This window comes from Andrena cerasifolii, chromosome 16 (genome assembly GCF_050908995.1).
Source record: "Andrena cerasifolii isolate SP2316 chromosome 16, iyAndCera1_principal, whole genome shotgun sequence".
NCBI lineage: Eukaryota > Metazoa > Arthropoda > Insecta > Hymenoptera > Andrenidae > Andrena > Andrena cerasifolii.
The window spans coordinates 4,668,663-4,696,497 of NC_135133.1; the positions used below are offsets into that span (position 1 = coordinate 4,668,663).

A 27,835-nucleotide genomic window follows, 5' to 3' on the forward strand; every position below is an offset into this window, starting at 1 on the left:
TTACCATTTTTTTTATGTATGTTTCTCAGATATTTACATGTGTGGCATAAAAAATTAGATCGTCGAATCTAATTATTATGTATTCTGCACTGTGCGCCGCATTGGCATAAAGGTTCGCAATCAAAGGATGGTGAACCATCTGAGTATAAAAAAGCTAGCTCATATTCCGTTGCTTTTGTATTGTAACATTTATTTAATATATCCTCATTGTACCAGTCGCATAAAAGTTTTAGGTTGTCCATAGTTGCCTACGTTATTTTATGATACAACTTAATGATACAAAGCTTCCTATCGCGTATCAGTAGTGAATTCTCTACTATAGATAATTATAAACTCTTACCTGCGCTATAACTAATCCTCGATTTGATTTCGTAATTGTATTGTGGCTATGAGAATCGAAAAAAGTTACCTGAAAATAAGAACTATTTACACCAAAGTCTCCATAAGCCTGCGGGCACGGCTTACCATGTAAGTTTTCTCTTGGAATATGAACAACACTGTACGGCCGCAAGTTATAAGAAGCATGAACAAATTTTTAGATCTTGGTGCTGCGTACCATTTGTATAAAAAGTTACTTACATGTTGGTACAAACCCTTTTCAATGTTCTCACGAAATACCTTAAACGTCTATAATAGACACAGGAAATGTATAGTAATAATCCTACGAAAAAGGAATCGCGAACAACCATAAACGAAATGTGTACCCATTCTCTTAACAGACATAAACTCCTGCCACCCAATTTCAGGGCCTCTTCTGTGTTAAGGTACGGGTGGGAAACCAATCCTTTCTTAACGATCCATTCGTGGATATTGTTACCCTCTACTATAGACTCAGCTATGATAACAGTAATCTTGGGGCACTCTTCGACATTGTATACTAGTAATTCTGTTTCAGATATTCGTTGCGCCACGAGCAGACAAATAAGGGTACACGCTGTACTGACTATATCGAGATTAACATTTCACGCATTACTTAGCACGATGAAATTACTGTAAATATGTGCAGAGGCATCGTGTTACCTTTTTGCCCCGGCGGGTATCTACTTTGAGAAAACTCTTCGTCGTACCAATACGCGACGACGTCATTCTCAGAGTAATTTTGCTTGTACAGAGGTAAATGGAATTCGGGCGGGGATGATAAGGACATAACTCTTAATGCGATCTTTTAATTAACCTCTTAAGCGCTTACAACTGTAAAGATACGTGTTATAGTATGCTTTATACGCGTCATATGTTTATAGAATCACCTGAACTGCAGTGGACTGGATTGAACGAAGCGCTTAAGAGGTTGACGCGTTACTTATTACTGGGGAATTTTGTGGTAGAGAGCATTTTTCTTAATGTTCGCGATTCAATGCATTCTCACAAAAATTTTACACTCCGGTTATTAAGAGGCATGAAACTAATCGGCATACGCATTTTATTCTACGTTCAAGCTGGTCAATTTACAGGAATTGTACACAAATAGTAATTACGCATACGCATTAATACATCTGTAAGCAATTGGATACAATCACCAGGCTGTAATATCTGGGAACTAGCAATAAAACCACCTGTTCGAAAATCCTTCTCCTTTTGTAGATAGGTATAATTCATTCTCCGAAAACCTCTTGTAATGCGCATGTGAATAATAAATATATTAATGAGATATCTGAAACCTCCTCTTGTAATGCGCATGTGAATAATAAATATATTAATGAGAGTATCTGAAGTTCAAATTTCCTTATTTTCCCTTATCGATATATTAATTATAAGCGTTCAGTTTAGACATCAAGAGATTCTGCTTAAATAGTTGATTGGAACACAAGACGATAAGCGTCAATCTAAGAATCTAAAGAAAAATTAAGAGCCAAAGTGAGAATACTACAAGAGCTTTAGCCTTTAGAGAGTCCTAGATAATTAACAAATTTTCCACTTTCCGGGGATAATTTATGGACTTTTAAAGTTGCATTTAAAAAGATAAACCTTTAGTAAGCTTTCGCAGTAGGTTTCGTGCATCCTTCACGTAAAAATAAGTAGTTATTAACTGTTTTTGCAAGGAGTGATTCATGTTCGATTCCCACTTGCATTCAAATGCCACATAATGCGCCGGAATTGTTCCGTTTGGGAGCTGAAATTCAGGAATCTTAGCAGGAGCACACGATGCTAGAAGAGGTGGCACGGCCGAGCCGAGCGAGAGAGAGAGCAACTGTGCGCGACAAGGATGGAGATAGAAGACGTGCCACCAACTCTGGCCTCCATCTTTGTCGCAGGCGCTTGGAAAAATTGTTAATAACTATCTATTTTTACACAGAATGTGTACAAAAACTGTTGAGGAAATCGCCTGAAAGTAGACCCTACCTTCCCATATCAAATTGGTAGCAATTTGGTTCATAATTAAGTAATTACGCACAGTTCAATGGTAAGGTTGCAGCACACGTAAAGTCGTATATTTTCTTTATTGAACGTGTTAATTTCTACGTTTTCTACAATAATTTTCACAATTGAATATCAAAGTGCAGACCCTCGACTGCCTTCCTATTCAATATTTACAGTTAAATCGATCATAATTAATGAGTTATTAACAAATGCATCGTCGTTAGCGACTATCTGTAAAATCTATGTATCTACTCGCTGCGTACAAAGAATTACAGATTTTCTGCAAGTATCTTCTGCACTTTTAAAGTTGCATTTAAAAATATGAACCTTTAGCAAATTTCCTCGATAGTTTTTGTACACATTTTGTGTAAAAATAGATAGTTATTAACTGTTTTTGCAAGGAGTCACTTCCTTACCGACTCCCGCTTGCGTTCGAGTGCAACGTAACGTGCTAGAATTGTTCCGTTTGGGAGCTGAAATTCAGGAATCTTAGCAGGAGCACACGATGCTAGAAGAGGTGGCACGGCCGAGCCGAGCGAGAGAGAGAGCAACTGTGCGCGACAAGGATGGAGATAGAAGACGTGCCACCAACTCTGGCCTCCATCTTTGTCGCAGGTCGCAGGCGCTTGGAAAAATTGTTAATAACTATCTATTTTTACACAGAATGTGTACAAAAACTGTTGAGGAAATCGCCTGAAAGTAGACCCTACCTTCCCATATCAAATTGCTAGCAATTTGGTTCATAATTAAGTAATTACGCACAGTTCAATGGTAAGGTTGCAGCACACGTAAAGTCGTATATTTTCTTTATTGAACGTGTTAATTTCTACGTTTTCTACAATAATTTTCACAATTGAATATCAAAGTGCAGACCCTCGACTGCCTTCCTATTCAATATTTACAGTTAAATCGATCATAATTAATGAGTTATTAACAAATGCATCGTCGTTAGCGACTATCTGTAAAATCTATGTATCTACTCGCTGCGTACAAAGAATTACAGATTTTCTGCAAGTATCTTCTGCACTTTTAAAGTTGCATTTAAAAATATGAACCTTTAGCAAATTTCCTCGATAGTTTTTGTACACATTTTGTGTAAAAATAGATAGTTATTAACTGTTTTTGCAAGGAGTCACTTCCTTACCGACTCCCGCTTGCGTTCGAGTGCAACGTAACGTGCTAGAATTGTTCCGTTTGGGAGCTGAAATTCAGGAATCTTAGCAGGAGCACACGATGCTAGAAGAGGTGGCACGGCCGAGCCGAGCGAGAGAGAGAGCAACTGTGCGCGACAAGGATGGAGATAGAAGACGTGCCACCAACTCTGGCCTCCATCTTTGTCGCAGGTCGCAGGCGCTTGGAAAAATTGTTAATAACTATCTATTTTTACACAGAATGTGTACAAAAACTGTTGAGGAAATCGCCTGAAAGTAGACCCTACCTTCCCATATCAAATTGGTAGCAATTTGGTTCATAATTAAGTAATTACGCACAGTTCAATGGTAAGGTTGCAGCACACGTAAAGTCGTATATTTTCTTTATTGAACGTGTTAATTTCTACGTTTTCTACAATAATTTTCACAATTGAATATCAAAGTGCAGACCCTCGACTGCCTTCCTATTCAATATTTACAGTTAAATCGATCATAATTAATGAGTTATTAACAAATGCATCGTCGTTAGCGACTATCTGTAAAATCTATGTATCTACTCGCTGCGTACAAAGAATTACAGATTTTCTGCAAGTATCTTCTGCACTTTTAAAGTTGCATTTAAAAATATGAACCTTTAGCAAATTTCCTCGATAGTTTTTGTACACATTTTGTGTAAAAATAGATAGTTATTAACTGTTTTTGCAAGGAGTCACTTCCTTACCGACTCCCGCTTGCGTTCGAGTGCAACGTAACGTGCTAGAATTGTTCCGTTTGGGAGCTGAAATTCAGGAATCTTAGCAGGAGCACACGATGCTAGAAGAGGTGGCACGGCCGAGCCGAGCGAGAGAGAGAGCAACTGTGCGCGACAAGGATGGAGATAGAAGACGTGCCACCAACTCTGGCCTCCATCTTTGTCGCAGGTCGCAGGCGCTTGGAAAAATTGTTAATAACTATCTATTTTTACACAGAATGTGTACAAAAACTGTTGAGGAAATCGCCTGAAAGTAGACCCTACCTTCCCATATCAAATTGCTAGCAATTTGGTTCATAATTAAGTAATTACGCACAGTTCAATGGTAAGGTTGCAGCACACGTAAAGTCGTATATTTTCTTTATTGAACGTGTTAATTTCTACGTTTTCTACAATAATTTTCACAATTGAATATCAAAGTGCAGACCCTCGACTGCCTTCCTATTCAATATTTACAGTTAAATCGATCATAATTAATGAGTTATTAACAAATGCATCGTCGTTAGCGACTATCTGTAAAATCTATGTATCTACTCGCTGCGTACAAAGAATTACAGATTTTCTGCAAGTATCTTCTGCACTTTTAAAGTTGCATTTAAAAATATGAACCTTTAGCAAATTTCCTCGATAGTTTTTGTACACATTTTGTGTAAAAATAGATAGTTATTAACTGTTTTTGCAAGGAGTCACTTCCTTACCGACTCCCGCTTGCGTTCGAGTGCAACGTAACGTGCTAGAATTGTTCCGTTTGGGAGCTGAAATTCAGGAATCTTAGCAGGAGCACACGATGCTAGAAGAGGTGGCACGGCCGAGCCGAGCGAGAGAGAGAGCAACCGTGCGCGACAAGGATGGAGATAGAAGACGTGCCACCAACTCTGGCCTCCATCTTTGTCGCAGGCGCTTGGAAAAATAGTTAATAACTATCTATTTTTACACAGAATGTGTACAAAAACTGTTGAGGAAATCGCCTGAAAGTAGACCCTACCTTCCCATATCAAATTGGTAGCAATTTGGTTCATAATTAAGTAATTACGCACAGTTCAATGGTAAGGTTGCAGCACACGTAAAGTCGTATATTTTCTTTATTGAACGTGTTAATTTCTACGTTTTCTACAATAATTTTCACAATTGAATATCAAAGTGCAGACCCTCGACTGCCTTCCTATTCAATATTTACAGTTAAATCGATCATAATTAATGAGTTATTAACAAATGCATCGTCGTTAGCGACTATCTGTAAAATCTATGTATCTACTCGCTGCGTACAAAGAATTACAGATTTTCTGCAAGTATCTTCTGCACTTTTAAAGTTGCATTTAAAAATATGAACCTTTAGCAAATTTCCTCGATAGTTTTTGTACACATTTTGTGTAAAAATAGATAGTTATTAACTGTTTTTGCAAGGAGTCACTTCCTTACCGACTCCCGCTTGCGTTCGAGTGCAACGTAACGTGCTAGAATTGTTCCGTTTGGGAGCTGAAATTCAGGAATCTTAGCAGGAGCACACGATGCTAGAAGAGGTGGCACGGCCGAGCCGAGCGAGAGAGAGAGCAACTGTGCGCGACAAGGATGGAGATAGAAGACGTGCCACCAACTCTGGCCTCCATCTTTGTCGCAGGCGCTTGGAAAAATTGTTAATAACTATCTATTTTTACACAGAATGTGTACAAAAACTGTTGAGGAAATCGCCTGAAAGTAGACCCTACCTTCCCATATCAAATTGGTAGCAATTTGGTTCATAATTAAGTAATTACGCACAGTTCAATGGAAAGGTTGCAGCACACGTAAAGTCGTATATTTTCTTTATTGAACGTGTTAATTTCTACGTTTTCTACAATAATTTTCACAATTGAATATCAAAGTGCAGACCCTCGACTGCCTTCCTATTCAATATTTACAGTTAAATCGATCATAATTAATGAGTTATTAACAAATGCATCGTCGTTAGCGAGTATCTGTAAAATCTATGTATCTACTCGCTGCGTACAAAGAATTACAGATTTTCTGCAAGTATCTTCTGCACTTTTAAAGTTGCATTTAAAAATATGAACCTTTAGCAAATTTCCTCAACAGTTTTTGTACACATTCTGTGTAAAAATAGATAGTTATTAACTATTTTTCCAAGCGCCTGCGACAAAGATGGAGGCCAGAGTTGGTGGCACGTCTTCTATCTCCATCCTTGTCGCGCACGGTTGCTCTCTCTCTCGCTCGGCTCGGCCGTGCCACCTCTTCTAGCATCGTGTGCTCCTGCTAAGATTCCTGAATTTCAGCTCCCAAACGGAACAATTCTAGCACGTTACGTTGCACTCGAACGCAAGCGGGAGTCGGTAAGGAAGTGACTCCTTGCAAAAACAGTTAATAACTATCTATTTTTACACAAAATGTGTACAAAAACTATCGAGGAAATTTGCTAAAGGTTCATATTTTTAAATGCAACTTTAAAAGTGCAGAAGATACTTGCAGAAAATCTGTAATTCTTTGTACGCAGCGAGTAGATACATAGATTTTACAGATAGTCGCTAACGACGATGCATTTGTTAATAACTCATTAATTATGATCGATTTAACTGTAAATATTGAATAGGAAGGCAGTCGAGGGTCTGCACTTTGATATTCAATTGTGAAAATTATTGTAGAAAACGTAGAAAATAACACGTTCAATAAAGAAAATATACGACTTTACATGTGCTGCAACCTTACCATTGAACTGTGCGTAATTACTTAATTATGAACCAAATTGCTACCAATTTGATATGGGAAGGTAGGGTCTACTTTCAGGCGATTTCCTCAACAGTTTTTGTACACATTCTGTGTAAAAATAGATAGTTATTAACAATTTTTCCAAGCGCCTGCGACCTGCGACAAAGATGGAGGCCAGAGTTGGTGGCACGTCTTCTATCTCCATCCTTGTCGCGCACAGTTGCTCTCTCTCTCGCTCGGCTCGGCCGTGCCACCTCTTCTAGCATCGTGTGCTCCTGCTAAGATTCCTGAATTTCAGCTCCCAAACGGAACAATTCTAGCACGTTACGTTGCACTCGAACGCAAGCGGGAGTCGGTAAGGAAGTGACTCCTTGCAAAAACAGTTAATAACTATCTATTTTTACACAAAATGTGTACAAAAACTATCGAGGAAATTTGCTAAAGGTTCATATTTTTAAATGCAACTTTAAAAGTGCAGAAGATACTTGCAGAAAATCTGTAATTCTTTGTACGCAGCGAGTAGATACATAGATTTTACAGATAGTCGCTAACGACGATGCATTTGTTAATAACTCATTAATTATGATCGATTTAACTGTAAATATTGAATAGGAAGGCAGTCGAGGGTCTGCACTTTGATATTCAATTGTGAAAATTATTGTAGAAAACGTAGAAATTAACACGTTCAATAAAGAAAATATACGACTTTACGTGTGCTGCAACCTTACCATTGAACTGTGCGTAATTACTTAATTATGAACCAAATTGCTACCAATTTGATATGGGAAGGTAGGGTCTACTTTCAGGCGATTTCCTCAACAGTTTTTGTACACATTCTGTGTAAAAATAGATAGTTATTAACAATTTTTCCAAGCGCCTGCGACCTGCGACAAAGATGGAGGCCAGAGTTGGTGGCACGTCTTCTATCTCCATCCTTGTCGCGCACAGTTGCTCTCTCTCTCGCTCGGCTCGGCCGTGCTACCTCTTCTAGCATCGTGTGCTCCTGCTAAGATTCCTGAATTTCAGCTCCCAAACGGAACAATTCTAGCACGTTACGTTGCACTCGAACGCAAGCGGGAGTCGGTAAGGAAGTGACTCCTTGCAAAAACAGTTAATAACTATCTATTTTTACACAAAATGTGTACAAAAACTATCGAGGAAATTTGCTAAAGGTTCATATTTTTAAATGCAACTTTAAAAGTGCAGAAGATACTTGCAGAAAATCTGTAATTCTTTGTACGCAGCGAGTAGATACATAGATTTTACAGATAGTCGCTAACGACGATGCATTTGTTAATAACTCATTAATTATGATCGATTTAACTGTAAATATTGAATAGGAAGGCAGTCGAGGGTCTGCACTTTGATATTCAATTGTGAAAATTATTGTAGAAAACGTAGAAAATAACACGTTCAATAAAGAAAATATACGACTTTACATGTGCTGCAACCTTACCATTGAACTGTGCGTAATTACTTAATTATGAACCAAATTGCTACCAATTTGATATGGGAAGGTAGGGTCTACTTTCAGGCGATTTCCTCAACAGTTTTTGTACACATTCTGTGTAAAAATAGATAGTTATTAACAATTTTTCCAAGCGCCTGCGACCTGCGACAAAGATGGAGGCCAGAGTTGGTGGCACGTCTTCTATCTCCATCCTTGTCGCGCACAGTTGCTCTCTCTCTCGCTCGGCTCGGCCGTGCCACCTCTTCTAGCATCGTGTGCTCCTGCTAAGATTCCTGAATTTCAGCTCCCAAACGGAACAATTCTAGCACGTTACGTTGCACTCGAACGCAAGCGGGAGTCGGTAAGGAAGTGACTCCTTGCAAAAACAGTTAATAACTATCTATTTTTACACAAAATGTGTACAAAAACTATCGAGGAAATTTGCTAAAGGTTCATATTTTTAAATGCAACTTTAAAAGTGCAGAAGATACTTGCAGAAAATCTGTAATTCTTTGTACGCAGCGAGTAGATACATAGATTTTACAGATAGTCGCTAACGACGATGCATTTGTTAATAACTCATTAATTATGATCGATTTAACTGTAAATATTGAATAGGAAGGCAGTCGAGGGTCTGCACTTTGATATTCAATTGTGAAAATTATTGTAGAAAACGTAGAAATTAACACGTTCAATAAAGAAAATATACGACTTTACGTGTGCTGCAACCTTACCATTGAACTGTGCGTAATTACTTAATTATGAACCAAATTGCTACCAATTTGATATGGGAAGGTAGGGTCTGCTTTCAGGCGAGTCCCTAAAAGTTATACATTAATTCTTAAAAAGGGATATTCATTAATTTTCGCGGACAGTTTAATTCCCGGCAAAGGAAAGTTATGTATGCTGCGACACTTAATTACGCAATACTCGATTCGTTATTGACAATCTGAGATTACAGATCTTCTGCAGAGACTCCCAGACTCATCATGTACCCATTTTTAACAACAAAATTGTTGTTAACTTGTACATTTATTACCTACAACTGCAGTAGCCTGGAAATGCAAATTTTGGAATTTCTACGAATAATTTCTGCACTTTTAAAGTTGCATTTAAAAATATAAACCTTTAGCAAATTTCCTCAACAGTTTTTGTACACATTCTGTGTAAAAATAGATAGTTATTAACTATTTTTCCAAGCGCCTGCGACAAAGATGGAGGCCAGAGTTGGTGGCACGTCTTCTATCTCCATCCTTGTCGCGCACAGTTGCTCTCTCTCTCGCTCGGCTCGGCCGTGCCACCTCTTCTAGCATCGTGTGCTCCTGTTAAGATTCCTGAATTTCAGCTCCCAAACGGAACAATTCTGGCGCATTAAGCGACATTTGAACGTAAGTGGGAATCGAACAGGACATCACAGCATGTAAAAACAGTTAATAACTACTTATTTTTGCGCGAAGGGTGTATGAAATATACTGCGGAAGCTTGCTAAAGGTTTATATTTTTAAATGCAATTTTAAAAGTGCATAAATTGTTCCCGGGAAGTGAAAAATTTGTTAATTATCACGGGACTGTCTAATGAACTTGTAGTAGAATATCTATATGGTTATCGCACTTACCTTTTCTTTAATTAAATCGATAGACACTTGTCATCGAATTTTCTTGTCAACTTGGCAGAATTTCTTGCTAGCGTTTCTTGATTTATAAATTCATCAAGAGCAGTTGCTTAATTAATATATCGATAAGGGAAAATAAGGAGATTTGAACTTCAGATACTCTCATTAATATATTTTTTCAACACCTGCACGAAAATGGGTGTTTTTTACGCCTACTCCCTACTGGGCGATCTCGCCCCGCGGGAAGTGTTGCCCGAGCGCAGCGAGGGCCGCAAACTTCACGCTCGTCCAATTTCTCTCCTTTGTCATGCAATGTACTATTATTATTCACATTCAGTCATTTCATAAAAACAGTACAATCTTTCTTGAAGCATTAACTCAAGCTTTATTTTCTAATAATGGGTCTATATTAAAATGTAGACTAACTCATAGATATATTTGTTGCAGTTACATCTCTCTAATGAAAACAAATTTTATGCATCATGTGTGTTACTCTTTTCTATGATAAACGCTTCGTTTGCATTCAGCTTGTGATACGGTGCAGTGAATATTGATTTATTATATCCTCGTAAGTGATTATGTACCTGGTATTTCCTTGTTACAGAATTCTGTAAGAATAGATGATAATCTGGTGCCTAAAGTCAGCATTCACTGTAAAATTTCGTGTGCCTTAACTATCAATTTCTTTCGCTATGTACATCAGTGCGTCTACAGCACTCGTTCCGCAAAAGTGAGACGCATAAATTTTATGCAGCATTCGTTTAGGAACCAAAATTTGAAAATATATTTTACATACATTCCGATATATCATCATATACGTCGTGTACATAGTTAGAAGTAACAGAATTTAATAGAATAAAGTATAATCCCGTGGATGTAAATAAAATACATGTATGTATACATATGTATATATATATATTTACATTCAATGTATTGTAAAAAAGGAAAAACCTAATTGAGTGTGGATGGTGTACATTATGTTAGTTGAAACGAATGCTTTCGATTAACACATTTGTTATTTAAAAGAATTCACTTTCTAAATTGATAACAGTTTCCATGATACTCTGACCCCTTTTCTCTCTTTAAATGATAAACGCCATAAAAATGCAGTATTAAACAACGACAGTTTTGACAAAACGATTTAACGTCTTCTTCGTTTAAATAACTTATACATATATTGTCACGTCTTTTAACGTTTTCCTTGATGAGTAAAAAAGAATGAACAATCCGCTTCATTTATTCAAGACATTTCACGTTATCGCTTCTAATTTATGCTTCGCGATCGTGTCGACCAAACTGTTTCATCGTGTTTATAAAGTAAATCACATACGTACGAATCCGATTTATTCTTTTACATTGGAAAAGTGAAATATCTTTCTAGAGTGATTCTTCTCTTCTTCCTTTCTCTAAATGTGAATCGTATTGTGTTCTCTTCAAGGTGTAATACACCCGAGCTGCTCAACATAAACAAACACCTCTGCCGTTACAGAGCTGCATTGGAAACTGCTTTCCGTGATTAATCTCCCCTCATCAGGACGTCAGACATTTAAGTTTAAAATACCTAAAAAGTATTACTATGCACATCGCGGTATACATTTGTAATTATGTAAACATTAGAATACTATCGTAATTTACTTATTTACCGTTGATCAAAATGATCTGTACGAAGGGGGATAACGTGTCGGTGTGCTCGAGCTAATGTGATTCGACAAATGTTCCCATCCTAAATTCCTTGCAATTTCTATGCATTTCTCGTCGATCTCTTTCAACGGCTTCTCTTCGAAGTAACGCATCAGCAACTTTAAATAGCGGCCGTAATGCTGATTAACATGGGCATGCCACAGTGAGAGCAGAATCACCTACAGACAGACAGAAATATCATATTCTCGGACAGTTCCCCTTAAGTAATTAATTAAAAACGACATTTTACACGCGAACTCGTAAAATCTCTTGCCTTATTGTCAGTTGGTTCAGCAAACTTCTGTACTTCTTGCCAGTGATTTGTGACGCTTTCTAATAAATGTTCGTAGGATGCACGATCTCCCTCTTTCTTCTGCATGCTGTGCACGTACAATCGTGCCAATGCGCATCCCTTCTTTACTAGTGCTTCTATTAAGCTACTCTTCTGCTTCTCCATAGTTGCTTTAATTTTCGCCGCGTCGGGACGCTGGTCGTTCTTCAAGCCATAGTACGCTAACAACTTATCTTGATCTATGTTGGTAATGACGGCGTCAGCGACGGTTATTATTTGGTTTGCAAGGGAAACGACACTTTCCGAGAGATCGTCGTGAGGCATGTGACGTCGGGCTTCCGGAGAGTCCAAAGAAGTCAGCATAGCAGTGTGAACGGGTAAATGGTCCGAAAAGAGATTCTTCAATTCTCCGTATAAGAGATTTGCGTATTCTCCAGGTTCTGTTATTAAAAATAATATATTAATTATATTATGAAAACAACAAAAACAAACAGGGGGAAACGAGCACGTAGTACGATAATTGTTTTAACATCATACAATATTGGATATTAAAGAATCATTTCATATTATCACATTTACAAGTAACAAATAATCGTTGCTAATCAATTCTGTTGAATATCAGTCACAACGAAAGAAACAAGTCAATGCAAAGTATGTTATACGTTGCATATACATGCATTGGAATATGATTGGTGATAAATCGATTCTGAATTCAGATGCATGGGGTCTAAAACATGAATTTTGTAATACTTTTCTCTCACACTGTAACAACTTACTCGTAGACGGCGCTATTTGTAGAATCGGAACCGGAAAGAGAAACGAAAAGTATGAAAGATGGCATTGATGCTACTTTATGCAGTTTATGTACTTAACATTTGCTCTGATGTAAATATTATTAAATACGTGAAATATCTCGATTACCTAGCTTTCCAAGCCAATTGCATTTCAGATCCCTGAGTGCTTCGTTATATTCGTCCCATTTCGTAGTTTTCTCCTTGTCCGTTTTATTAACAGCATTGCTACTCTTTTTGGCCGGCTCCGATAAGATATACTTGAACACGTGGCAGTCCACTTTCTTGCCGATATCGTCTTTGCAGAAAGTCAATGTACCCTGCAGGTAACTACCCAGGGTAGCGCCTTTGGAAATTCTTTGAAACGAAGAGGAATTAAATGAGTAGCCATTAAAGTGACTCGAGGTTGGATGTTGCATAAGATACTACCGATAGCCATTATAAACAAAAGCGTGGAATAAGAATAAAGCATTTTCAAACGAGAAGAGAAATGCACAGCATTCGTTAGAAGCGAAAAATGTGTACCCAGGTATTATAAGCGAAATATTTTACAGCCGTTACAGCTAAGAAAAACTTTCTGCACTTTTATATTTATACACTCGTAGACAATGCTTTGATGAAATTTTATTTAATGAAAGCTACATCGAAAGGCTTCAACTACGTCTGCTAATCTTCGCGTCGTTAAACATTTTCGAGTGAACAAAGCAGACAATTATTTTCAAAGAGAAGGAAATGTCAGAACAAAGTAACAGTACATGAAAATTCATCTGCGCTTAAAATTGTATCAAAGTATCGTTGTAAAGCATTATAGGATTAATCTCACAATAAAAGTAATGGAAGTATTCCATCGAAGATTAGTGTTTCACTGTCTAATATCTACTCCCATAAATTAATACCCTCCTTACCTACGTTCAAAGCATGTAAATGTGCAAAAATGTTTACAAAAATGATACCATAGACTCACTTGTTTTCAGTGCTGCAATGTGGGATGAAAAAGAAGAAAGTTATCTTAGTAGCTCTTTAAAAGCGAATCGCGTACATTTATGTAATAGAATACTGTATAGTAGGTAATTTGAAAGAGCTAGCATCCCTCAAAAGCGAACAGTAATATAAATTACCAGAGAGCCTTGAAGCTAATATCTTTTGAACATTTACATATCCGTTTCGAAGTTACGACAAAGTCCGCCCGTGCACTGTTTTACTTACATTTTAAAAGTGGATCTAATACGTGTACTGCTGTATGAAATATGTGTAAAGTATTTTTAAGAACAAATATAAAGTAAGTGCAAACCAATATTGTTTATATTCTCGAACGCGATAATAAAGAATGTTTTGCGATGCTTAATTTGTAAAATAAAATATTACGAACAGATAATAAAGAGGAATCTCGTCATTTAACGATAAACTTACTTGCTTTCGTTGGTCATGGGAGCAACGTACAGAGGAAGAATATGGCCAGGTGAAATCGAAGCTGCCACCATTTTCTTGCCACCGATAATGGCTTGCGACTGACTCGCATACACGTCCAAAGTAATTGGATTGCTTAACTTTTGACTTAGAAGTAACGGCATGTCCGTCAACCTGTCGAGCAGATCCTTCTTTTCATGCCGTACATGCATCTTCAAAGTGTAATCGCCTTTCTCTAATTTCTGGATAGTATACTGCAGCAGAAAACATGTTACTATTATTATCATCATCTGATATGAATGGCACAAGTTCTAAATAAAATTTACCTTAGACGGATACGTGTCTCCGCAACATATAAGTTGCTTGTTGCAGTCGTAAATCATCCACATCTGACTCTCATATTCACTTTCATACAATAAATCACTGAGCAGCGCGGCGTTTGGAGTTACTTCGGTCGCTTTCGCCGAGTGGAACGTATACGTTAATTGCAATTCATAAATTTGTCGCGATGGTGGAATAATATCTCGTTCACGTAAAGGACAGATCTTTGCATCGTTGGGTCTGCGACATTAGAAAAGTTCATAGTTAAAGCTAAAAGTAAATATAAATACCATACAGGATACTCGAGGTATTGCATACTTCAGAATTTGCACAGACGATTTGAGGGAGATACTAGGAACTACTTCTTCTTTCCTAAGAGAGCTTCGCAATTCCAAGCGATTTATTCCGGCACCGGACTGCATCGTAAGATTTCCATTTATCATATGGATACCGTGAAATTCTATAGAATAGTCGATTAACATGACACCCAAGTTGGCCCAATATTTTGCAACAACCACTTCCAGAATCAATCCTCCCTGCACACGCGATTATGACAAAGTAAATGAGTAAATGTATGTATTCGATTGAATTATATTGTAGTGGTTTACAATACCTGAACAGCGAACGGTTGAACAGTTTCAGATTGGGAAGTAACAATAACCGTTTTGCTAGCTTCGAGAGTCTTGCAAGCCAAACGGGGCTTCAATTGAATGGTATGAACGACGAATCTTCCCACCTTTTCCTTCTCCGAACTTTTTAATCTGACAACTAAATCGAACGACATAACGTTAACGTTACGCTCACAATTGTATATACACATTTAGAAATATATTTCAGAGAAACTTTACCCGCCCACGTCGCGTCTTCTGGGACCATAATAAAATGTCGATGAATCGTATTGGGGCTAAATGCAACATTCGTGAACGTCAAGTCTGGAAGGATGGCAGATTTTGACAGTACTGCTGGTTGCACTACGGTAATTGGTATTTGGAACACGGGTCCTTTCGCAATGTCCGTTACATCATACGCTCTTACACTGTAAAAAGACAACGAATGCCGATATTCGTGTGTAACATACACTGCCGCAAATCAGCGTTATCACTTTGTGCCGATCTCTTACCTAGTTGCGTGAACACCTTCTGGTAAATTGGAGGCATCGATCCTGATGGCGAATGCACGAGCCATGTGCATTAAATCGAGATGCGTTGGGAACTGAACCCAGGACGCATCGCATACCAAAGTCAATTTCAAATTGAAAGCGATCTTGCGTGCTGGGTCAGTATTTTGACTATTAAGGAACACTGGCTCGACAGTTATAGCGTAATCTTTTGGACGATCGATGACACCGGTTCTCATATGAATGCCTTTGGAGTTATTCGCGCCGCAGCTGACAGAAAATCTTACATCCCTTTCGGGTATGTTGCTATAGGTGACAAGACTATCAAATGCACGCTCGACTTGTAACAGCCCGGAGCCTTGCGCGAAAGCGTCTAAGTTTGCTATATACAGAGCTGTGTTTTCAAGAGCTCTCTTTATATTGTATGGAGAATACGGGCAACCTTTGGCAAGAAGCCCTGATATAAGTACAGCTGTAATTAAAATAAGACATTAAAGTATACTTTCATTTACCAATACACAGTGCTTACTTCTTGGTATCAATAGTTATGTGCATACCAACAGCTCCAGTCACATGCGGGCTAGCCATACTTGTGCCGTTCATGAGTTGGCTCTTTCTTAATGTAAAATTGGGAACACTGGTTATAGCCCCTCCTGGGGCACAAACTGTAACGCCAGCTCCTCCATCGATCATTGGACCACGGGATGACCATGTGTACGGCATGCCCGGCATCTTCTCTCTCAGAGAATATTCAGCCACCATCATGTCGGGAGAAATATAAGCGCCGACGCTAATAATGCTGTTGGAACTAATATCTGGTGGCGTTCCTATATGATTTTAAGACAAATGAAATTTAGAAAATGTAGATTCTCCAAATACGTATAGAACCATTCTTCCGAATTTAATCAACTAACCAATGGTACATAAAGCTGGGCCAAGATTGCCAGCAGACGCTACCCACGTTACGCCGCAATTGTCAATCACTTCGTTCATTAATTCTCCTATTCTCCCTGTGTTCGACCAGTGCGCGTGTTCCCCGTAACTCATATTTATTACGTGCACCTTCTCTGCGTGTTTCATTACATGTATCATTGCTCGCACTACCGCGGTCCCGGTTTCCATCGTTCCAATGCGACCATCTCCGATCGTCAAAGAAATTATCTGAGCGCCCGGAGCTACTCCATTTAGTTCTGGACTCTCAGGGAAATACGCTGCCGCAATTGAAGCTACGTGCGTACCGTGACTTGCTGCAACGTGAAAAAAATGAATTGTAGTTTGCATTGTAGTTGCATCGCAGGAAAAATTATTCTCTTATTTTTACTTACAGCACAAACTAACGATTTCTAACGTATTTCCATCGTCGTGAACATTAATACTAATATTTAGTTGATCTTCTGGTATAAGAGGTGCATACTCTCTTGTCAGAGAATATTCACCTAGGCATACACCAGCTTCCAGGTTGCCTACCTCAGAGGTGTCAATGCATGCTCTGCAACAGGAAATGAAAGCATTAAATTGTAAAGTAACATTTACGAAAATCGGACTTTCAAGCACGTAGCAAGCCCAAAGGAATCCCTCATATATCCTTACCTCCAAACTTTGCCATCATGAAAAACAACGCAGTCGTAAGTAGGTCCTACATCGGAATATTTTTTTTCAATGTTAGTCAGTACTTCGACTCTTGCTTCAAGTTCTTCTTTTTTCAGTCTCTCTTCCAATGTCGTTAATTGCGGATTCTTAGCTTCGAACTCCTATGCAGGTGACATAAAATTCAAGTAAGATCACAGAAGAAATTAAGAAATTTAAAAAATAAAACATTGTCGTGTGTGTTCGAGTACTATTATGTAACGAATCAATGGCTTTACAGCAGATCAAACTGCCAAATATAAATATAGCATTAGATACAGATCACTGTGACACGTTGTGAAACTGGCCTCATTTGATTGAATGGTTTAACATACTAACAACAACCCTATCTTTGGATGACATGGACTACAATCCTATTTACAACCTCGCTCTTGAATATTTGCGTGTGTATATAGGTCGTCGTAAGTTGTAAAAATTTGTAATTCAAAAGAAGGCCAGAAATGAAGTGTCAACAAAGGTATTTTGTGTAGGGGATGGATTCAGCTGACTTGCTCCTAAGTGTCCATAACTGGATCGGAGTAATGTCAAGATATGATTAATGCAGTTATTTACTTGTAGTTCCCTAGTAGCTTCTGCGAGCGAAGATTTTTGACAGATGTCCCACAGACGTTTCTTTCGTTCTAACAATACTCTTTCTTTTAATTTGCCTGGGTACAATGAGTATAGATTCTTCACCCCGATCTGATATTGTCCGCTAGGATTAGTCCAATTGGCTGGAACCTGAAAGAAGCATAATACATCTCAGAGAACACGATCATTATTAACTTCATCATGTCCAAACTAATCTTCGAAATGTACCTTCAATCTACGGCCAGTTAAACCAATTATATATCCATCAGGTGCTTGTGCTACTTTACTAACGTCTACATCTCCAGCTCCACTGCAGTCATATCTCTCAATAATTTTTGGTTTCCCGTCTGAAGTTACCTATACAAAGCACAATTGTTAGCAACGGAGCGCTTAATTCTGTTTAAAGGTAATTTGTTTTTTCGGGCTTGAAAAATCGCTGCGTCATCTTCAAAGGTTATCGTACAACAAAGAATGATAAACAAGTAATTACAGATACTTAATGATAAAAGCGAATTATTAATACATAATCGTGCAACATGACAAGGGGATGGATACACAAAAGAAATCGATTATTCCATTACAGTCCAATGAAAATGCTCTGGGGACGTGTAGGCAAAGAAAGAAAGAAAGACGAATTATAACGCGTTTACCGTTTGAAATGGAATTTATTGAAAGTTTCTCTTTCCCTATATATCAAGAGAATAAACAGGAACTTAATGAAAAGAGGATCGCGTTCATCGAGCCGAGAGTTTCGGAGCTGAGCGGAGGTTTGAAGAGAAGAAAGAATCTTGTTGAAAATTGGAAGGATGAGAAAGATCGGTGATTTGAAGAATCGCGGAGGCGTGTCTGTATAAAAGCTTACCGTACCTGCATACCAGGAGCCCCAGGATCAACTCCTGAATCGAAAATTGCAATGGTCACTCCGCGGCCGTCATATTCGGGATATTTGGTGAGAAATTGAGTGACACCAGTCTCGTTTTTAGGCAGAAGGCCCCAAACAGGAAAATTACAATCAATGACGTCTGCCATGTTTCAAATGCCACTGCCACCGTGACTCCAGAAAAACTACTTGAGATGTTTCCTTTGTACTGCCACAGCCTTATATATCAATCAAAAAACAGGATCTGCGCCTGCGTGCGCCTGTACGCTGAAATTTTGAGGTTAAGTTATCGGCCCACGATACGTCAGGTCAAACTGTGAATAAGAAACAAAATCTGCGAAACGTTTGCGTTACTCTGCTCAGATAGCAGCACCGACGTTACGTCAATAATTAAGGGAAAGTTGGCAGAGGAATCGTGAGTTTCGCGTTAAGAATGCTGCAGTGATGCGACAGGTTATGTTCTTTAATCGCGAACGCACCAGAAAATGACATGTTTCGCTGTGCAACGTCATGTTGACGGTCTGCGAGATGTCGAGGGGCAATTAGCTGGAATCACTTCAACCGAGACACGTGCAATGTTGAAGCATGGTTCTAACTCCACGAAAGATGAAACAGGTTGCTCTCTCTGTCATTTGCGTAATACTAGGTAAATGTTTCACGGTTAACGAAAATCCTACCATTATTAGCTGTTACGATCGGTCAATTGTAAACAGGGTTGCTTGAATGGTGGTTTTCGAAATATTCCAGTGCTGGGATTCTACAAAACGTTAGTCAATCCGGAGGAAGAGCAAACCTTTCCTCGAGTTCACTCGCACGATAGAAAGGCTCGTCCTGGGTATGTAAATGTCATCGAGCCTGTGGACGAGAAAGTCGAAGAGGTCGACGATGACACTCCTTACACCGACATTAAGAATATCGCGGAAGCAAAGGTACGGATCCAAGAGCTAGAGGGCAAGCTACAGCATCTCGAGGCTAAAATCGAGAACAGAGTGTCGAAAGATTTCCCCACGGTCAAGTTTCTCAATTATAAGAACAGGAAGAGGATATTGGTCACAGGTGGAGCAGGTTTCGTCGGGTCACATTTAGTCGATCGATTGATGCTTGCTGGCCACGAAGTGATAGTTGTGGACAACTTCTTCACGGGGAGAAAGCGCAATGTCGAACACTGGGTTGGTCATGAGAACTTTGAGCTCGTCCATCATGATATTGTTAGGCCTCTTTATTTAGAAGTCGATGAAATATATCACCTTGCTAGCCCAGCTAGTCCACCACATTACATGCTTAACCCGGTGAAAACGATAAAAACGAATACTTTAGGTACAATAAATATATTGGGTCTTGCAAAGCGGGTAGGGGCAAGAGTTTTAATAGCTAGTACGTCTGAAGTATATGGAGATCCTAATGAGCATCCTCAAGCAGAGACCTATTGGGGCCACGTGAATCCTATAGGTATATTGAAAATCGTCGATAACGTCGTGGCACAAACTATGCGACGAGAATGATAATCCATGACACGTCGTTTTAGGGCCGAGAGCTTGTTACGACGAAGGAAAGCGCGTTGCTGAAACGCTCAGCTATGCTTACATGAGGCAAGAAGGTGTCCAGGTACGCGTCGCTCGGATCTTTAATACATTCGGGCCCAGAATGCACATGAACGATGGCCGCGTAGTTTCGAATTTCATTCTACAAGCACTACAGAATGATTCGATTACGATATATGGTAGCGGGAAGCAGACGCGGTCTTTTCAATATGTATCTGATTTAGTGGACGGACTAGTTTCCTTGATGGCATGTAACTACACTCAACCCGTGAATATCGGAAATCCTGTCGAGCATACGATAGAAGGTAAGTGTATGCTATAAAGTACAGTAAGTTTCGGAGTTATTAATTGAATATCTTAGGAGAAATGTATTTTTTCGATTGTTACAGAGTTTGCACTTATAATAAAGGATCTAGTTGGTACAAATAGTAAAATTGTCGAGCTCGCCGCGGTTGAGGATGATCCTCAGAGAAGGAGACCCGACATCACCAGGGCCAAAACATATTTGAACTGGGAACCGAAAGTTCCTCTAGCCGAAGGACTTAAGAAAACCATAATGTACTTTGCGAAAGAACTGCAGAGAACAAAGCACTCGCAAAAAAGTAGCTTTAAGGTGTCCTCTTACAAAAACGATCACGATATAGTGGAACAACTTTAGGGGATTGGAAATGTCAACGCGATTGGTTTGTCCACTTCTAAGAGTGGCTTGAAAGTGCCATTAAGCTATGGACCATTACGTGCCAAACTGTTCCCCGTCCAAATTGAATTTCCTATAATTTTTATATCGACGGGTACATATTGTTCATTTAACGAATTCAAAATTTTCGTAACAGAATTCATACTTCGCATTTACACAGTCAATTTTATTTCAGCTTCTTTGAAACCGTAAAACCGTGTTCCAATGTAAAGTTCCATGCACAATTCTATCCGTTCTCGGCGACTGCAGCGTTCACTTTCGAACGGCCAAAGTTTCTTTCAATCGTGCTGCGTTCGTTTCGTAACGGAACTGGAAAATGCTAATCGTGTTTTTAATGTCTTTTACGCAGAAAGCTTCTGCTCGCATAGTCCTTGCTGCGAACATTTTTCACGATCAATCGACGGTGCTTGCGGAGGAAGTTATTCGTATCCTCTTTCCTGTGCGGATTACTAGGGTAAACTATACAAAATTTAATACATTAAGCTGATTTTATTTAATATTTCTACGTAATCAATTCTCCTCCGACTGTACATGTCCTCTGCCTTTCGTCATAGTCACGTCGCGTGCGTCATAATCACGCGATCAATGTGCACCTGTACAATTAGTCAATTTTTCGAGAAGCGTTTGTATTATAATAGTAGTCGTATTGTGTGATATACATACACGGTATAAAACCATATGCAAGCCACGATACTGTAACGTTCAGAAGCGTGTAAACGGGAAAGTAATTTTATACTCCAATAACTGTACACGTATACGCGAGTAAACAGCTTTGTAAAGACATCTCCTTCCGGTCGCAGGGACCGTATTGTGTTTAATTTATATACGAATAATCCAGCGCGGGTTGAAACGCCCACGCTCCCAAGTGTAGATATATGAAATACAAAATGAATGTTTACACATTAAACTGCGCGTACAGTCCTGTGTTCATTTACATGTTCTCGAAATTGCCATCGCGCGGACAATGAAAGGGGTCGAGCCACGGCCAGCAAATTGCCGGGTTCGCTCGTTATAACTCACGAGGAGCAAGCCACCGGGGTACACATTGTTGCATAACGAGCTCGTGATTCTTCTTGTCCGGTTGCAATACAACTAGATAATATTATAATTCCGGCAAGCACTTGCTGAAGACGCATTCCAGGGCGGGATTGAAGAATCGGCCGCGCCGTTTAAAGCGCATTTGAAGGGCCGATTGGTCGTAATGGGTGTCGCGTGGGCCCTGACAGGGCGCACGTGGTCGTCCTGTCTCCGCTGAAAGAGAACGCGGGGTAAAACGAGGGACAGAGACAGCGCGCGGTTTGGCGAGGGTAAGGGGGAGGGCAAGACTCGCGATGGTTCTTAACGATAATCATCGCATCCGGGATATGGTGTGGCTTTGTCGCGGCATATGAAAATGCCGCAAGGGTGAAGATGACCTAATCGTTACGGAGCCAGACTCTATCTCGAGCACGGAGGAAATAAGCCCGACCAGCGGCCCTCTTCGCGCAAACGGTCACGCTTCTTCTTAATCGAGCCACGGTTTCATTTCTCGCGGGCGTCGCTTTCTGTAAATAGCCAAGATATAATGGCCGGTGCTCTCGGAGCAGGCTGTTAGGGGCACGAGCATCAACTCTTTTCCCGTGAAACGGCTGCTCGTTGAAGATGCTCGACGCGCATGTTATTAACGAATAACGTCGGAAGTACGTCAGGAGCACGTCATCTGAGCGACGAACTTCAACGACTTCCTGTCTGGAGGAAGAGGTGACCCAATTCACCGTGAAGCAACTCTTACCCTGGTGGTCCGCTAGTAACCCGATCGGTCTATTGGTAAATGAGACAGGGATTGCTCGTCTAACGTGGGCACTCTTCTTACCTGCGACCAACATGGGGCAACGAAGGGGGTGCCTGTTCAGTCGAGGAAAACGTGGCTGATTTAAATACGGTATACCGATATATTGATACTTTTCGAATTCTATATTCTCGCAGGTGAGTGTAAATGGGTGTAAGATGATTAACAACGCGGCCAGTTACGAAATGCCTTGTGGTGGTTGAAGAAACCGAAGCTGCTACATTCCACGGCTGCGGATAGTACTTTTCCCTGTTTCAGTTTTATCCCTTGGAACAGAATTTGACTTTGCAATGCACGTTCCGTCTAGTCGAGTGCCACGTACTCCGCGCCAGATCTCGACGGGATCTGCTCCGTCCTCATAAATATATTCTTTTCTTATCGAAAGAAAGCAGGCGGGTCCGAGATGAAGGCGCAAGATACCCTCCCCTTCTTCGGCGGGGCTAAATTATTTATAGAAAAGGAAAATTCGGGATACCGCCGCGACAACCGATCGCAACATTTCGCGCGAAATTTGCATTGCGGATTCAGCGTCCCCGGGTTACCTGCAGCTCCCCTGCTCATCTCTACTTTGTGTCCGTGTATTATGCATGGCGCAGCGAGCTTCCCAGCTACGTTGTATGTTACGGATTCGAAGGGTGGCAGACTACTCGACACACATCTTCCCATCTGACGTCTCTAACGTTACCTCGCGTGCCACCTTTTAGCACGTCGTCGGCCGACACCCTTGTGTCTTCGTAGGTAATGATAACATTGATAACAGCAATGGCAGCTCCCGTGGGAACGCGTTCCAGGGCGTGATGAGGACATGGGGTCCCACGGGTTATTTCGCGATAGAACATACCGTGCAAGAGAAATAAAGTTTCTTCAAATATGCGCCAAAGTTCGTAAACTCTGGGCTATTAAGGGGACTAGGTAGTCGAAAAATCGACTGCTTTATTGCATTTTCCGGATTTACTATCTTTTCTGAATAAAATGCCGTTTGGTTTATATTAAAATTCGCAAAATTGTTGATTTGGCAGCTAAAAAGGTGAAGCGGTAACTTATAGCGACGCCTTTGCCCAAAAACTTGAAACACGTTTTTCTTGAATTTGTTTTTCTCTTGGTTTTACCGTATTTGCGAATGAACGGAGATTCAGATCGACTTGAAAAAATTACAGGATGCGTAAGACATGTGCCACTCCACGTGGAACCTATGATATAGTCCATCAAAATTCCAGATTTTCAAGCGCGGGTCTCGCGAGCCGCGGTTCCGCGCCCGCCCGTCTCTGCCCACGGGCGTCCTACAAGCGTGTTCGCGAAACTTCTCGATGGTCAGCGTGTCTCAAAGCTTCCTTTTCTGCATGCTACGCAAATAAATAAAAGGCAGTCTCTTTCTCACGAAAAACGACTGCCTACTTAGTCCCCTTAACTGACATTTCATTTTACTGCGAATTCCTTGGTACTGCAAAGAAGGTAGTTTTGGGTTTATAGCAGAGGAAGTGAGCCCGTTGGGTGTTCGTTTCAATGAGTCCTATGTAACATTAACGCGACAGCGTTTTCGAGCAGATCGAGAGATCGTTTCAACGCAAACGCGTCTAAGCATCGTTATTACACGCCATCGGGTTACGTTTACGCATGATCTACGAGCATTTAATTATGCCCCCAGGGGGTCCAGCAGAGAAGTAGACGCGATAGAGGAAAGGACTCACGTGAGTGGCCGATTGACGGCTTACTGGTTCAGCCAGCACGGAATAATTACGGAGCACGCGGAAAGTGAGCCGTATTTTTGCTCGTCGGAAGACCCCGAGAAATTAGCATGCAAATGCGCGTGTGTACACCTCGTAACCCGTAACGCGCGTTTCGCCTCTTATTTCGCTGCCACTTCTGCTTTATGTACACTGAACGCTGTAATAATCGTTATTAAATTACAAACTTGAGCCTCCTTCATCGCTTTCCCTCGTTCAAAGAGCAAGAAGTGCGAATCCACGTTTCTTAGGCACTCTACGTATTTTCTGGCAATTCGTATTCAACGTCGATTCGAATGGAAACGAACTTGGACCAATGGAAATCTGAATTACCTTTACGTCCGTTGTTACCGTTTATGTGGCAGTTTGAGAAGTTTTCGCCATTCATGCTTCGATCTCTGATTGTTTTCCAATAGAAGTTCTCGAATGAAATTACAGTAGAAGCTAGAGAATGTTAGAACCTTGGCTAACGCTCATCGGTCCCGGGTACACTTTAATTCACCTCACAACTTTTGTTTCGCGAATTCCTCGAGTTTCTCTCCCATCTCGACTATATCTACGTACCGATATCTACTACAGCTGAATGAAAGTGCAAGAAAGTTGAGGATATTAATACCTGGTCCCGCATTTATGGCCCAATGCTCTTAAAGGTATATTTCACCGGCTGCTTTACAGTCGCCGGGTTTTTCTCGAGAATTCTACTCGCACCTGGAGGAAGGAGGCCCGGGCATACAGGTTCTACGAAGCTCATAAACATTTCACCCGGACCACCGCCGCCCACTCGACGCGGCCACCCCAATATCGCAAATATTCTGGCGCCATAGACTCCGAAGCTGGGTGTCTAAATAAATACTCGATCGCGTTCGACGAGGGCTTAGTTATGCATGCGACTTGGCGAGGAGAGAACGACGCCAGGGAAACGTGGACGCCTCGAAGCGGCTGGTCGTCCGCGCCAAACAAGTGGCTGCTCTTCAGCCGGCGGGGAAGAGCCCACGATTTGTTTATCGCGAGAAGACACGCGGAGACGGACTGTTGAATGAAGAGGCCGCGACGCGATGTAAAAAACGAACGGCTGGCTGAATAATTTCAACGGAGAGGGCCTCGAGGACCGAGCGCGACTCCTTCGTGGGTCTTGGCGAGTCGCGATCGGCTGCCAGGCGTTAACCGTAGACAGCTGCCTCGCCGAGGCGGGATTAAATGATTAACACCGCTTGGTGGTTCGAATTCCAAGTGGTGATACTACCCAGGTGTTTAAGGGCGGGTCTGCGAAACTCCTTAACAATGAGCTAACAGGGAATAACGGGGAGCAGAGGATGTCAACGTGCGGCAAGAAATGGAACACTCGAGTCGGAGCTACTCAGGCCGCGCGATTCCGCGATCCCAAAAAGCCGAGTTAGATCGTACTTACGAGTTGACGAGCTCTCGCCGTTACGCACGCTGCTGCAGAGCGTTCCTCAAGTTCGTCTTATCGCTGCTGGCAGATAGGTCGTTCGAGTTCGAACCGCATACATCTCTGCCAGTCGTTCAACCACCCCAAGACGGTCCAAACTTTCCTCTCGGATTTGGCACAGTAAACGTGGTCGCCATGGCAGCCAGGGCTTCAAATGATACGTTCCGTAATAACCCCTGCTTGACTGCCGTGGCACGTTCTGGCACAGGTGCCGGTTTACAGCGCACGGTAGGTAAATGACGGGGTAAACGTAGTAAAGGCGCATTAGCGCTCGCCCAATAAAAGACCGGTACTGTGTTGCGCTCCGCGTTTTCACCGTGCATGTGCATATACACGCGGAATTCGCCGAGTCAGTCGTCGACAGGCCAGCCGGTGTTTTTCAGCTGCGCCACGGCGACGAGGAATTTACGATCCTGGTCACCAGCGGCTTTCAGCGGGAGGATCGGTTGGACATCAACGTTTACCTATGCCCGCGGTATCTCGCGTTGCTGGCGATGATCATTCTTCCTCGACGACGGGGGAGTTTACCAGCCGGCCGTGATCGTTTAAAAATAGATCCGCACTTTTAAATTCGCGTCCGCGTAATGAACAGGCGGGACGTCGAGTGGAGGCGTGTGCTTCCCTTGCGAACTGCCCCATGACGGACACGAATGTAAACATTTACACGTGAAAACAGCTGCCAGTGAGGGGTGGTACTCCCTCGCTTAGGTAATCGCTCCCACTTGGGAGCATCGTTCGTGAATTTTCCTACCCGTGACGAGGAAGAATCTGTAGGGCACGCGAGTGTGATGTTCTCGAACGAAGAGTGAGTTACAGGAGAATTAATTTGGAATGAGTATCAACCTCGTGTCACCCCTGAAGGGCAATAAAGAAGACATCACCGCTTCCCATTCGTTATCAAAGAACCATAAAAACGGCAAAGGCAACGTGCAACCCCCGAACGATAAAAACGAGAGGAAAGGATTGTTGGAAACAGTGGACAGCCACGTCCGAGAAACTTTCAATTAACTCTCGCTTGACGCGCCGTAAAAGCGGTTTACCTAAGCGGGGCGACTCGTCGAGGGTCCCCAATAGGGTGAAACGTGATTTTTCTGCGGCGTGCCCCTACCACGGCCGATCGGGACGCAGAAGATGCACTTGGCACGGTGTGCCGCACGGCCAACGTAGTTTTCTGGCGCTGGCTGGCTGGCAGGCAGACAGAGCAGCTGTTTCCAGGCTGGAGTAGCGGGCTGAAAGTTCAGTCTCGTTGCGACCGTCGGCGAGGTCGTGTCGTAGCCAGGCGTTTTCGCGGCCGCGCTTTACCTTCTCGCCACGTGCACTCTCCGTCCTCCCTTCGTCTTGCGTGCCACATCTTCGGCAACGAGTCTCCATCCACGACCTACACGTCGCTGCACCGTTTCCGTGGGCGGAAGGAGACGCTGTCCAGGAACCAGCAACCCCGGAGGATTCAGCAACGTCCAGACCGTAAGAGTGAGTACCAAGAGCGCATACTTTTATTAACATTGTGGGATCGTGACTCGCTGCCTACGGAGTAAGGGGAACCTTGGAGAACCAGGTTTACGCGACCGATTGTAGGTTGACGAGTGCAGATTTGCATTCGGGACTTTGTTCTGCACGAATACTGAATCTCTCGGGATCTTCCATTCGATTCGCAGGCGGTGCAAATAATTCTGTAGAAATTGACCGAGTTTCGTTCACCTGGAGCCTGGCAGATTGGAGAACCCTGTTCGCGTGAACATTAATCGATTAACTAACTATTGCGACAGGAGTTAACGAGTGGGTACTCGTAGAGAAGCGTTTCTTATATTCCATTCCGTAAGAATATTGAATTATATAAAGTTCCTTATTGTTAAACAATGCGCGCGCT

At 41.4% G+C, this 27,835-nt stretch overlaps 4 protein-coding genes across 11 annotated transcripts in view; 2 read left to right on the forward strand and 2 right to left on the reverse strand.

Moving 5' to 3' along the window:
* Window positions 1–11: 11 nt before the first annotated feature.
* LOC143377646 (uncharacterized) lies at window positions 12–1,765 on the reverse strand. 3 transcript variants are annotated; one of them, XM_076829185.1, is made up of 6 exons: window positions 1,248–1,765; window positions 1,021–1,191; window positions 705–943; window positions 466–627; window positions 341–409; window positions 12–248 (listed from the first exon to the last, which is right to left on the reverse strand). In XM_076829185.1, exons 2-6 carry the CDS (start codon window positions 1,145–1,147, stop codon window positions 69–71), a joined length of 777 nt encoding a protein of 258 aa, XP_076685300.1. In that variant the 5' UTR covers window positions 1,148–1,191; window positions 1,248–1,765; the 3' UTR covers window positions 12–68. The 3 variants fall into 3 exon arrangements, with proteins under 3 accessions (XP_076685300.1, XP_076685301.1, XP_076685299.1); XM_076829186.1 differs by having other exon boundaries at window positions 580–627; window positions 1,021–1,765; XM_076829184.1 differs by having other exon boundaries at window positions 1,021–1,762.
* An 8,415-nt stretch (window positions 1,766–10,180) lies between these two features.
* LOC143377963 (tripeptidyl-peptidase 2-like) lies at window positions 10,181–19,031 on the reverse strand. 3 transcript variants are annotated; one of them, XR_013087451.1, is made up of 18 exons: window positions 18,716–19,031; window positions 18,077–18,205; window positions 17,831–17,998; window positions 17,222–17,382; window positions 16,957–17,120; window positions 16,546–16,878; window positions 16,189–16,458; window positions 15,635–16,103; window positions 15,363–15,550; window positions 15,128–15,282; window positions 14,833–15,050; window positions 14,520–14,754; window positions 14,197–14,447; window positions 12,917–13,143; window positions 11,978–12,435; window positions 11,667–11,882; window positions 10,355–11,584; window positions 10,181–10,208 (listed from the first exon to the last, which is right to left on the reverse strand). XR_013087451.1 is itself a non-coding variant. In XM_076829819.1 (17 exons), the coding sequence occupies exons 1-16, from the start codon at window positions 18,875–18,877 to the stop codon at window positions 11,673–11,675; spliced, it is 3,798 nt and encodes a 1,265-aa protein (XP_076685934.1). In that variant the 5' UTR covers window positions 18,878–19,031; the 3' UTR covers window positions 10,181–11,584; window positions 11,667–11,672. The 3 variants fall into 3 exon arrangements, 2 of the variants coding, with proteins under 2 accessions (XP_076685934.1, XP_076685935.1); XM_076829819.1 differs by having other exon boundaries at window positions 10,181–11,584; XM_076829820.1 differs by lacking the exons at window positions 10,181–10,208; window positions 10,355–11,584; window positions 11,667–11,882; window positions 11,978–12,435 and adding an exon at window positions 12,562–12,783.
* A 140-nt stretch (window positions 19,032–19,171) lies between these two features.
* Window positions 19,172–21,873, forward strand: Uxs (UDP-xylose synthase). Of its 2 annotated transcripts, XR_013087452.1 has the most exons (5): window positions 19,172–19,374; window positions 19,476–20,177; window positions 20,254–20,574; window positions 20,659–21,060; window positions 21,142–21,873. XR_013087452.1 is itself a non-coding variant. In XM_076829821.1 (4 exons), exons 1-4 carry the CDS (start codon window positions 19,314–19,316, stop codon window positions 20,925–20,927), a joined length of 1,353 nt encoding a protein of 450 aa, XP_076685936.1. In that variant the 5' UTR covers window positions 19,172–19,313; the 3' UTR covers window positions 20,928–21,873. The 2 variants fall into 2 exon arrangements, 1 of the variants encoding a protein (XP_076685936.1); XM_076829821.1 differs by having other exon boundaries at window positions 20,659–21,873.
* Window positions 21,874–27,156: 5,283 nt separating this feature from the next.
* The window catches only part of Sulf1 (Extracellular sulfatase Sulf1), a 60,840-nt gene continuing 60,161 nt past the window's right edge, over window positions 27,157–27,835 (forward strand). For all 3 annotated transcript variants that reach the window (XM_076829345.1, XM_076829344.1, XM_076829346.1), the window contains exon 1: window positions 27,157–27,438. The gene's annotated coding sequence lies outside the window, so the exon portion shown is untranslated. The remainder of the gene's footprint in view (window positions 27,439–27,835) is intronic.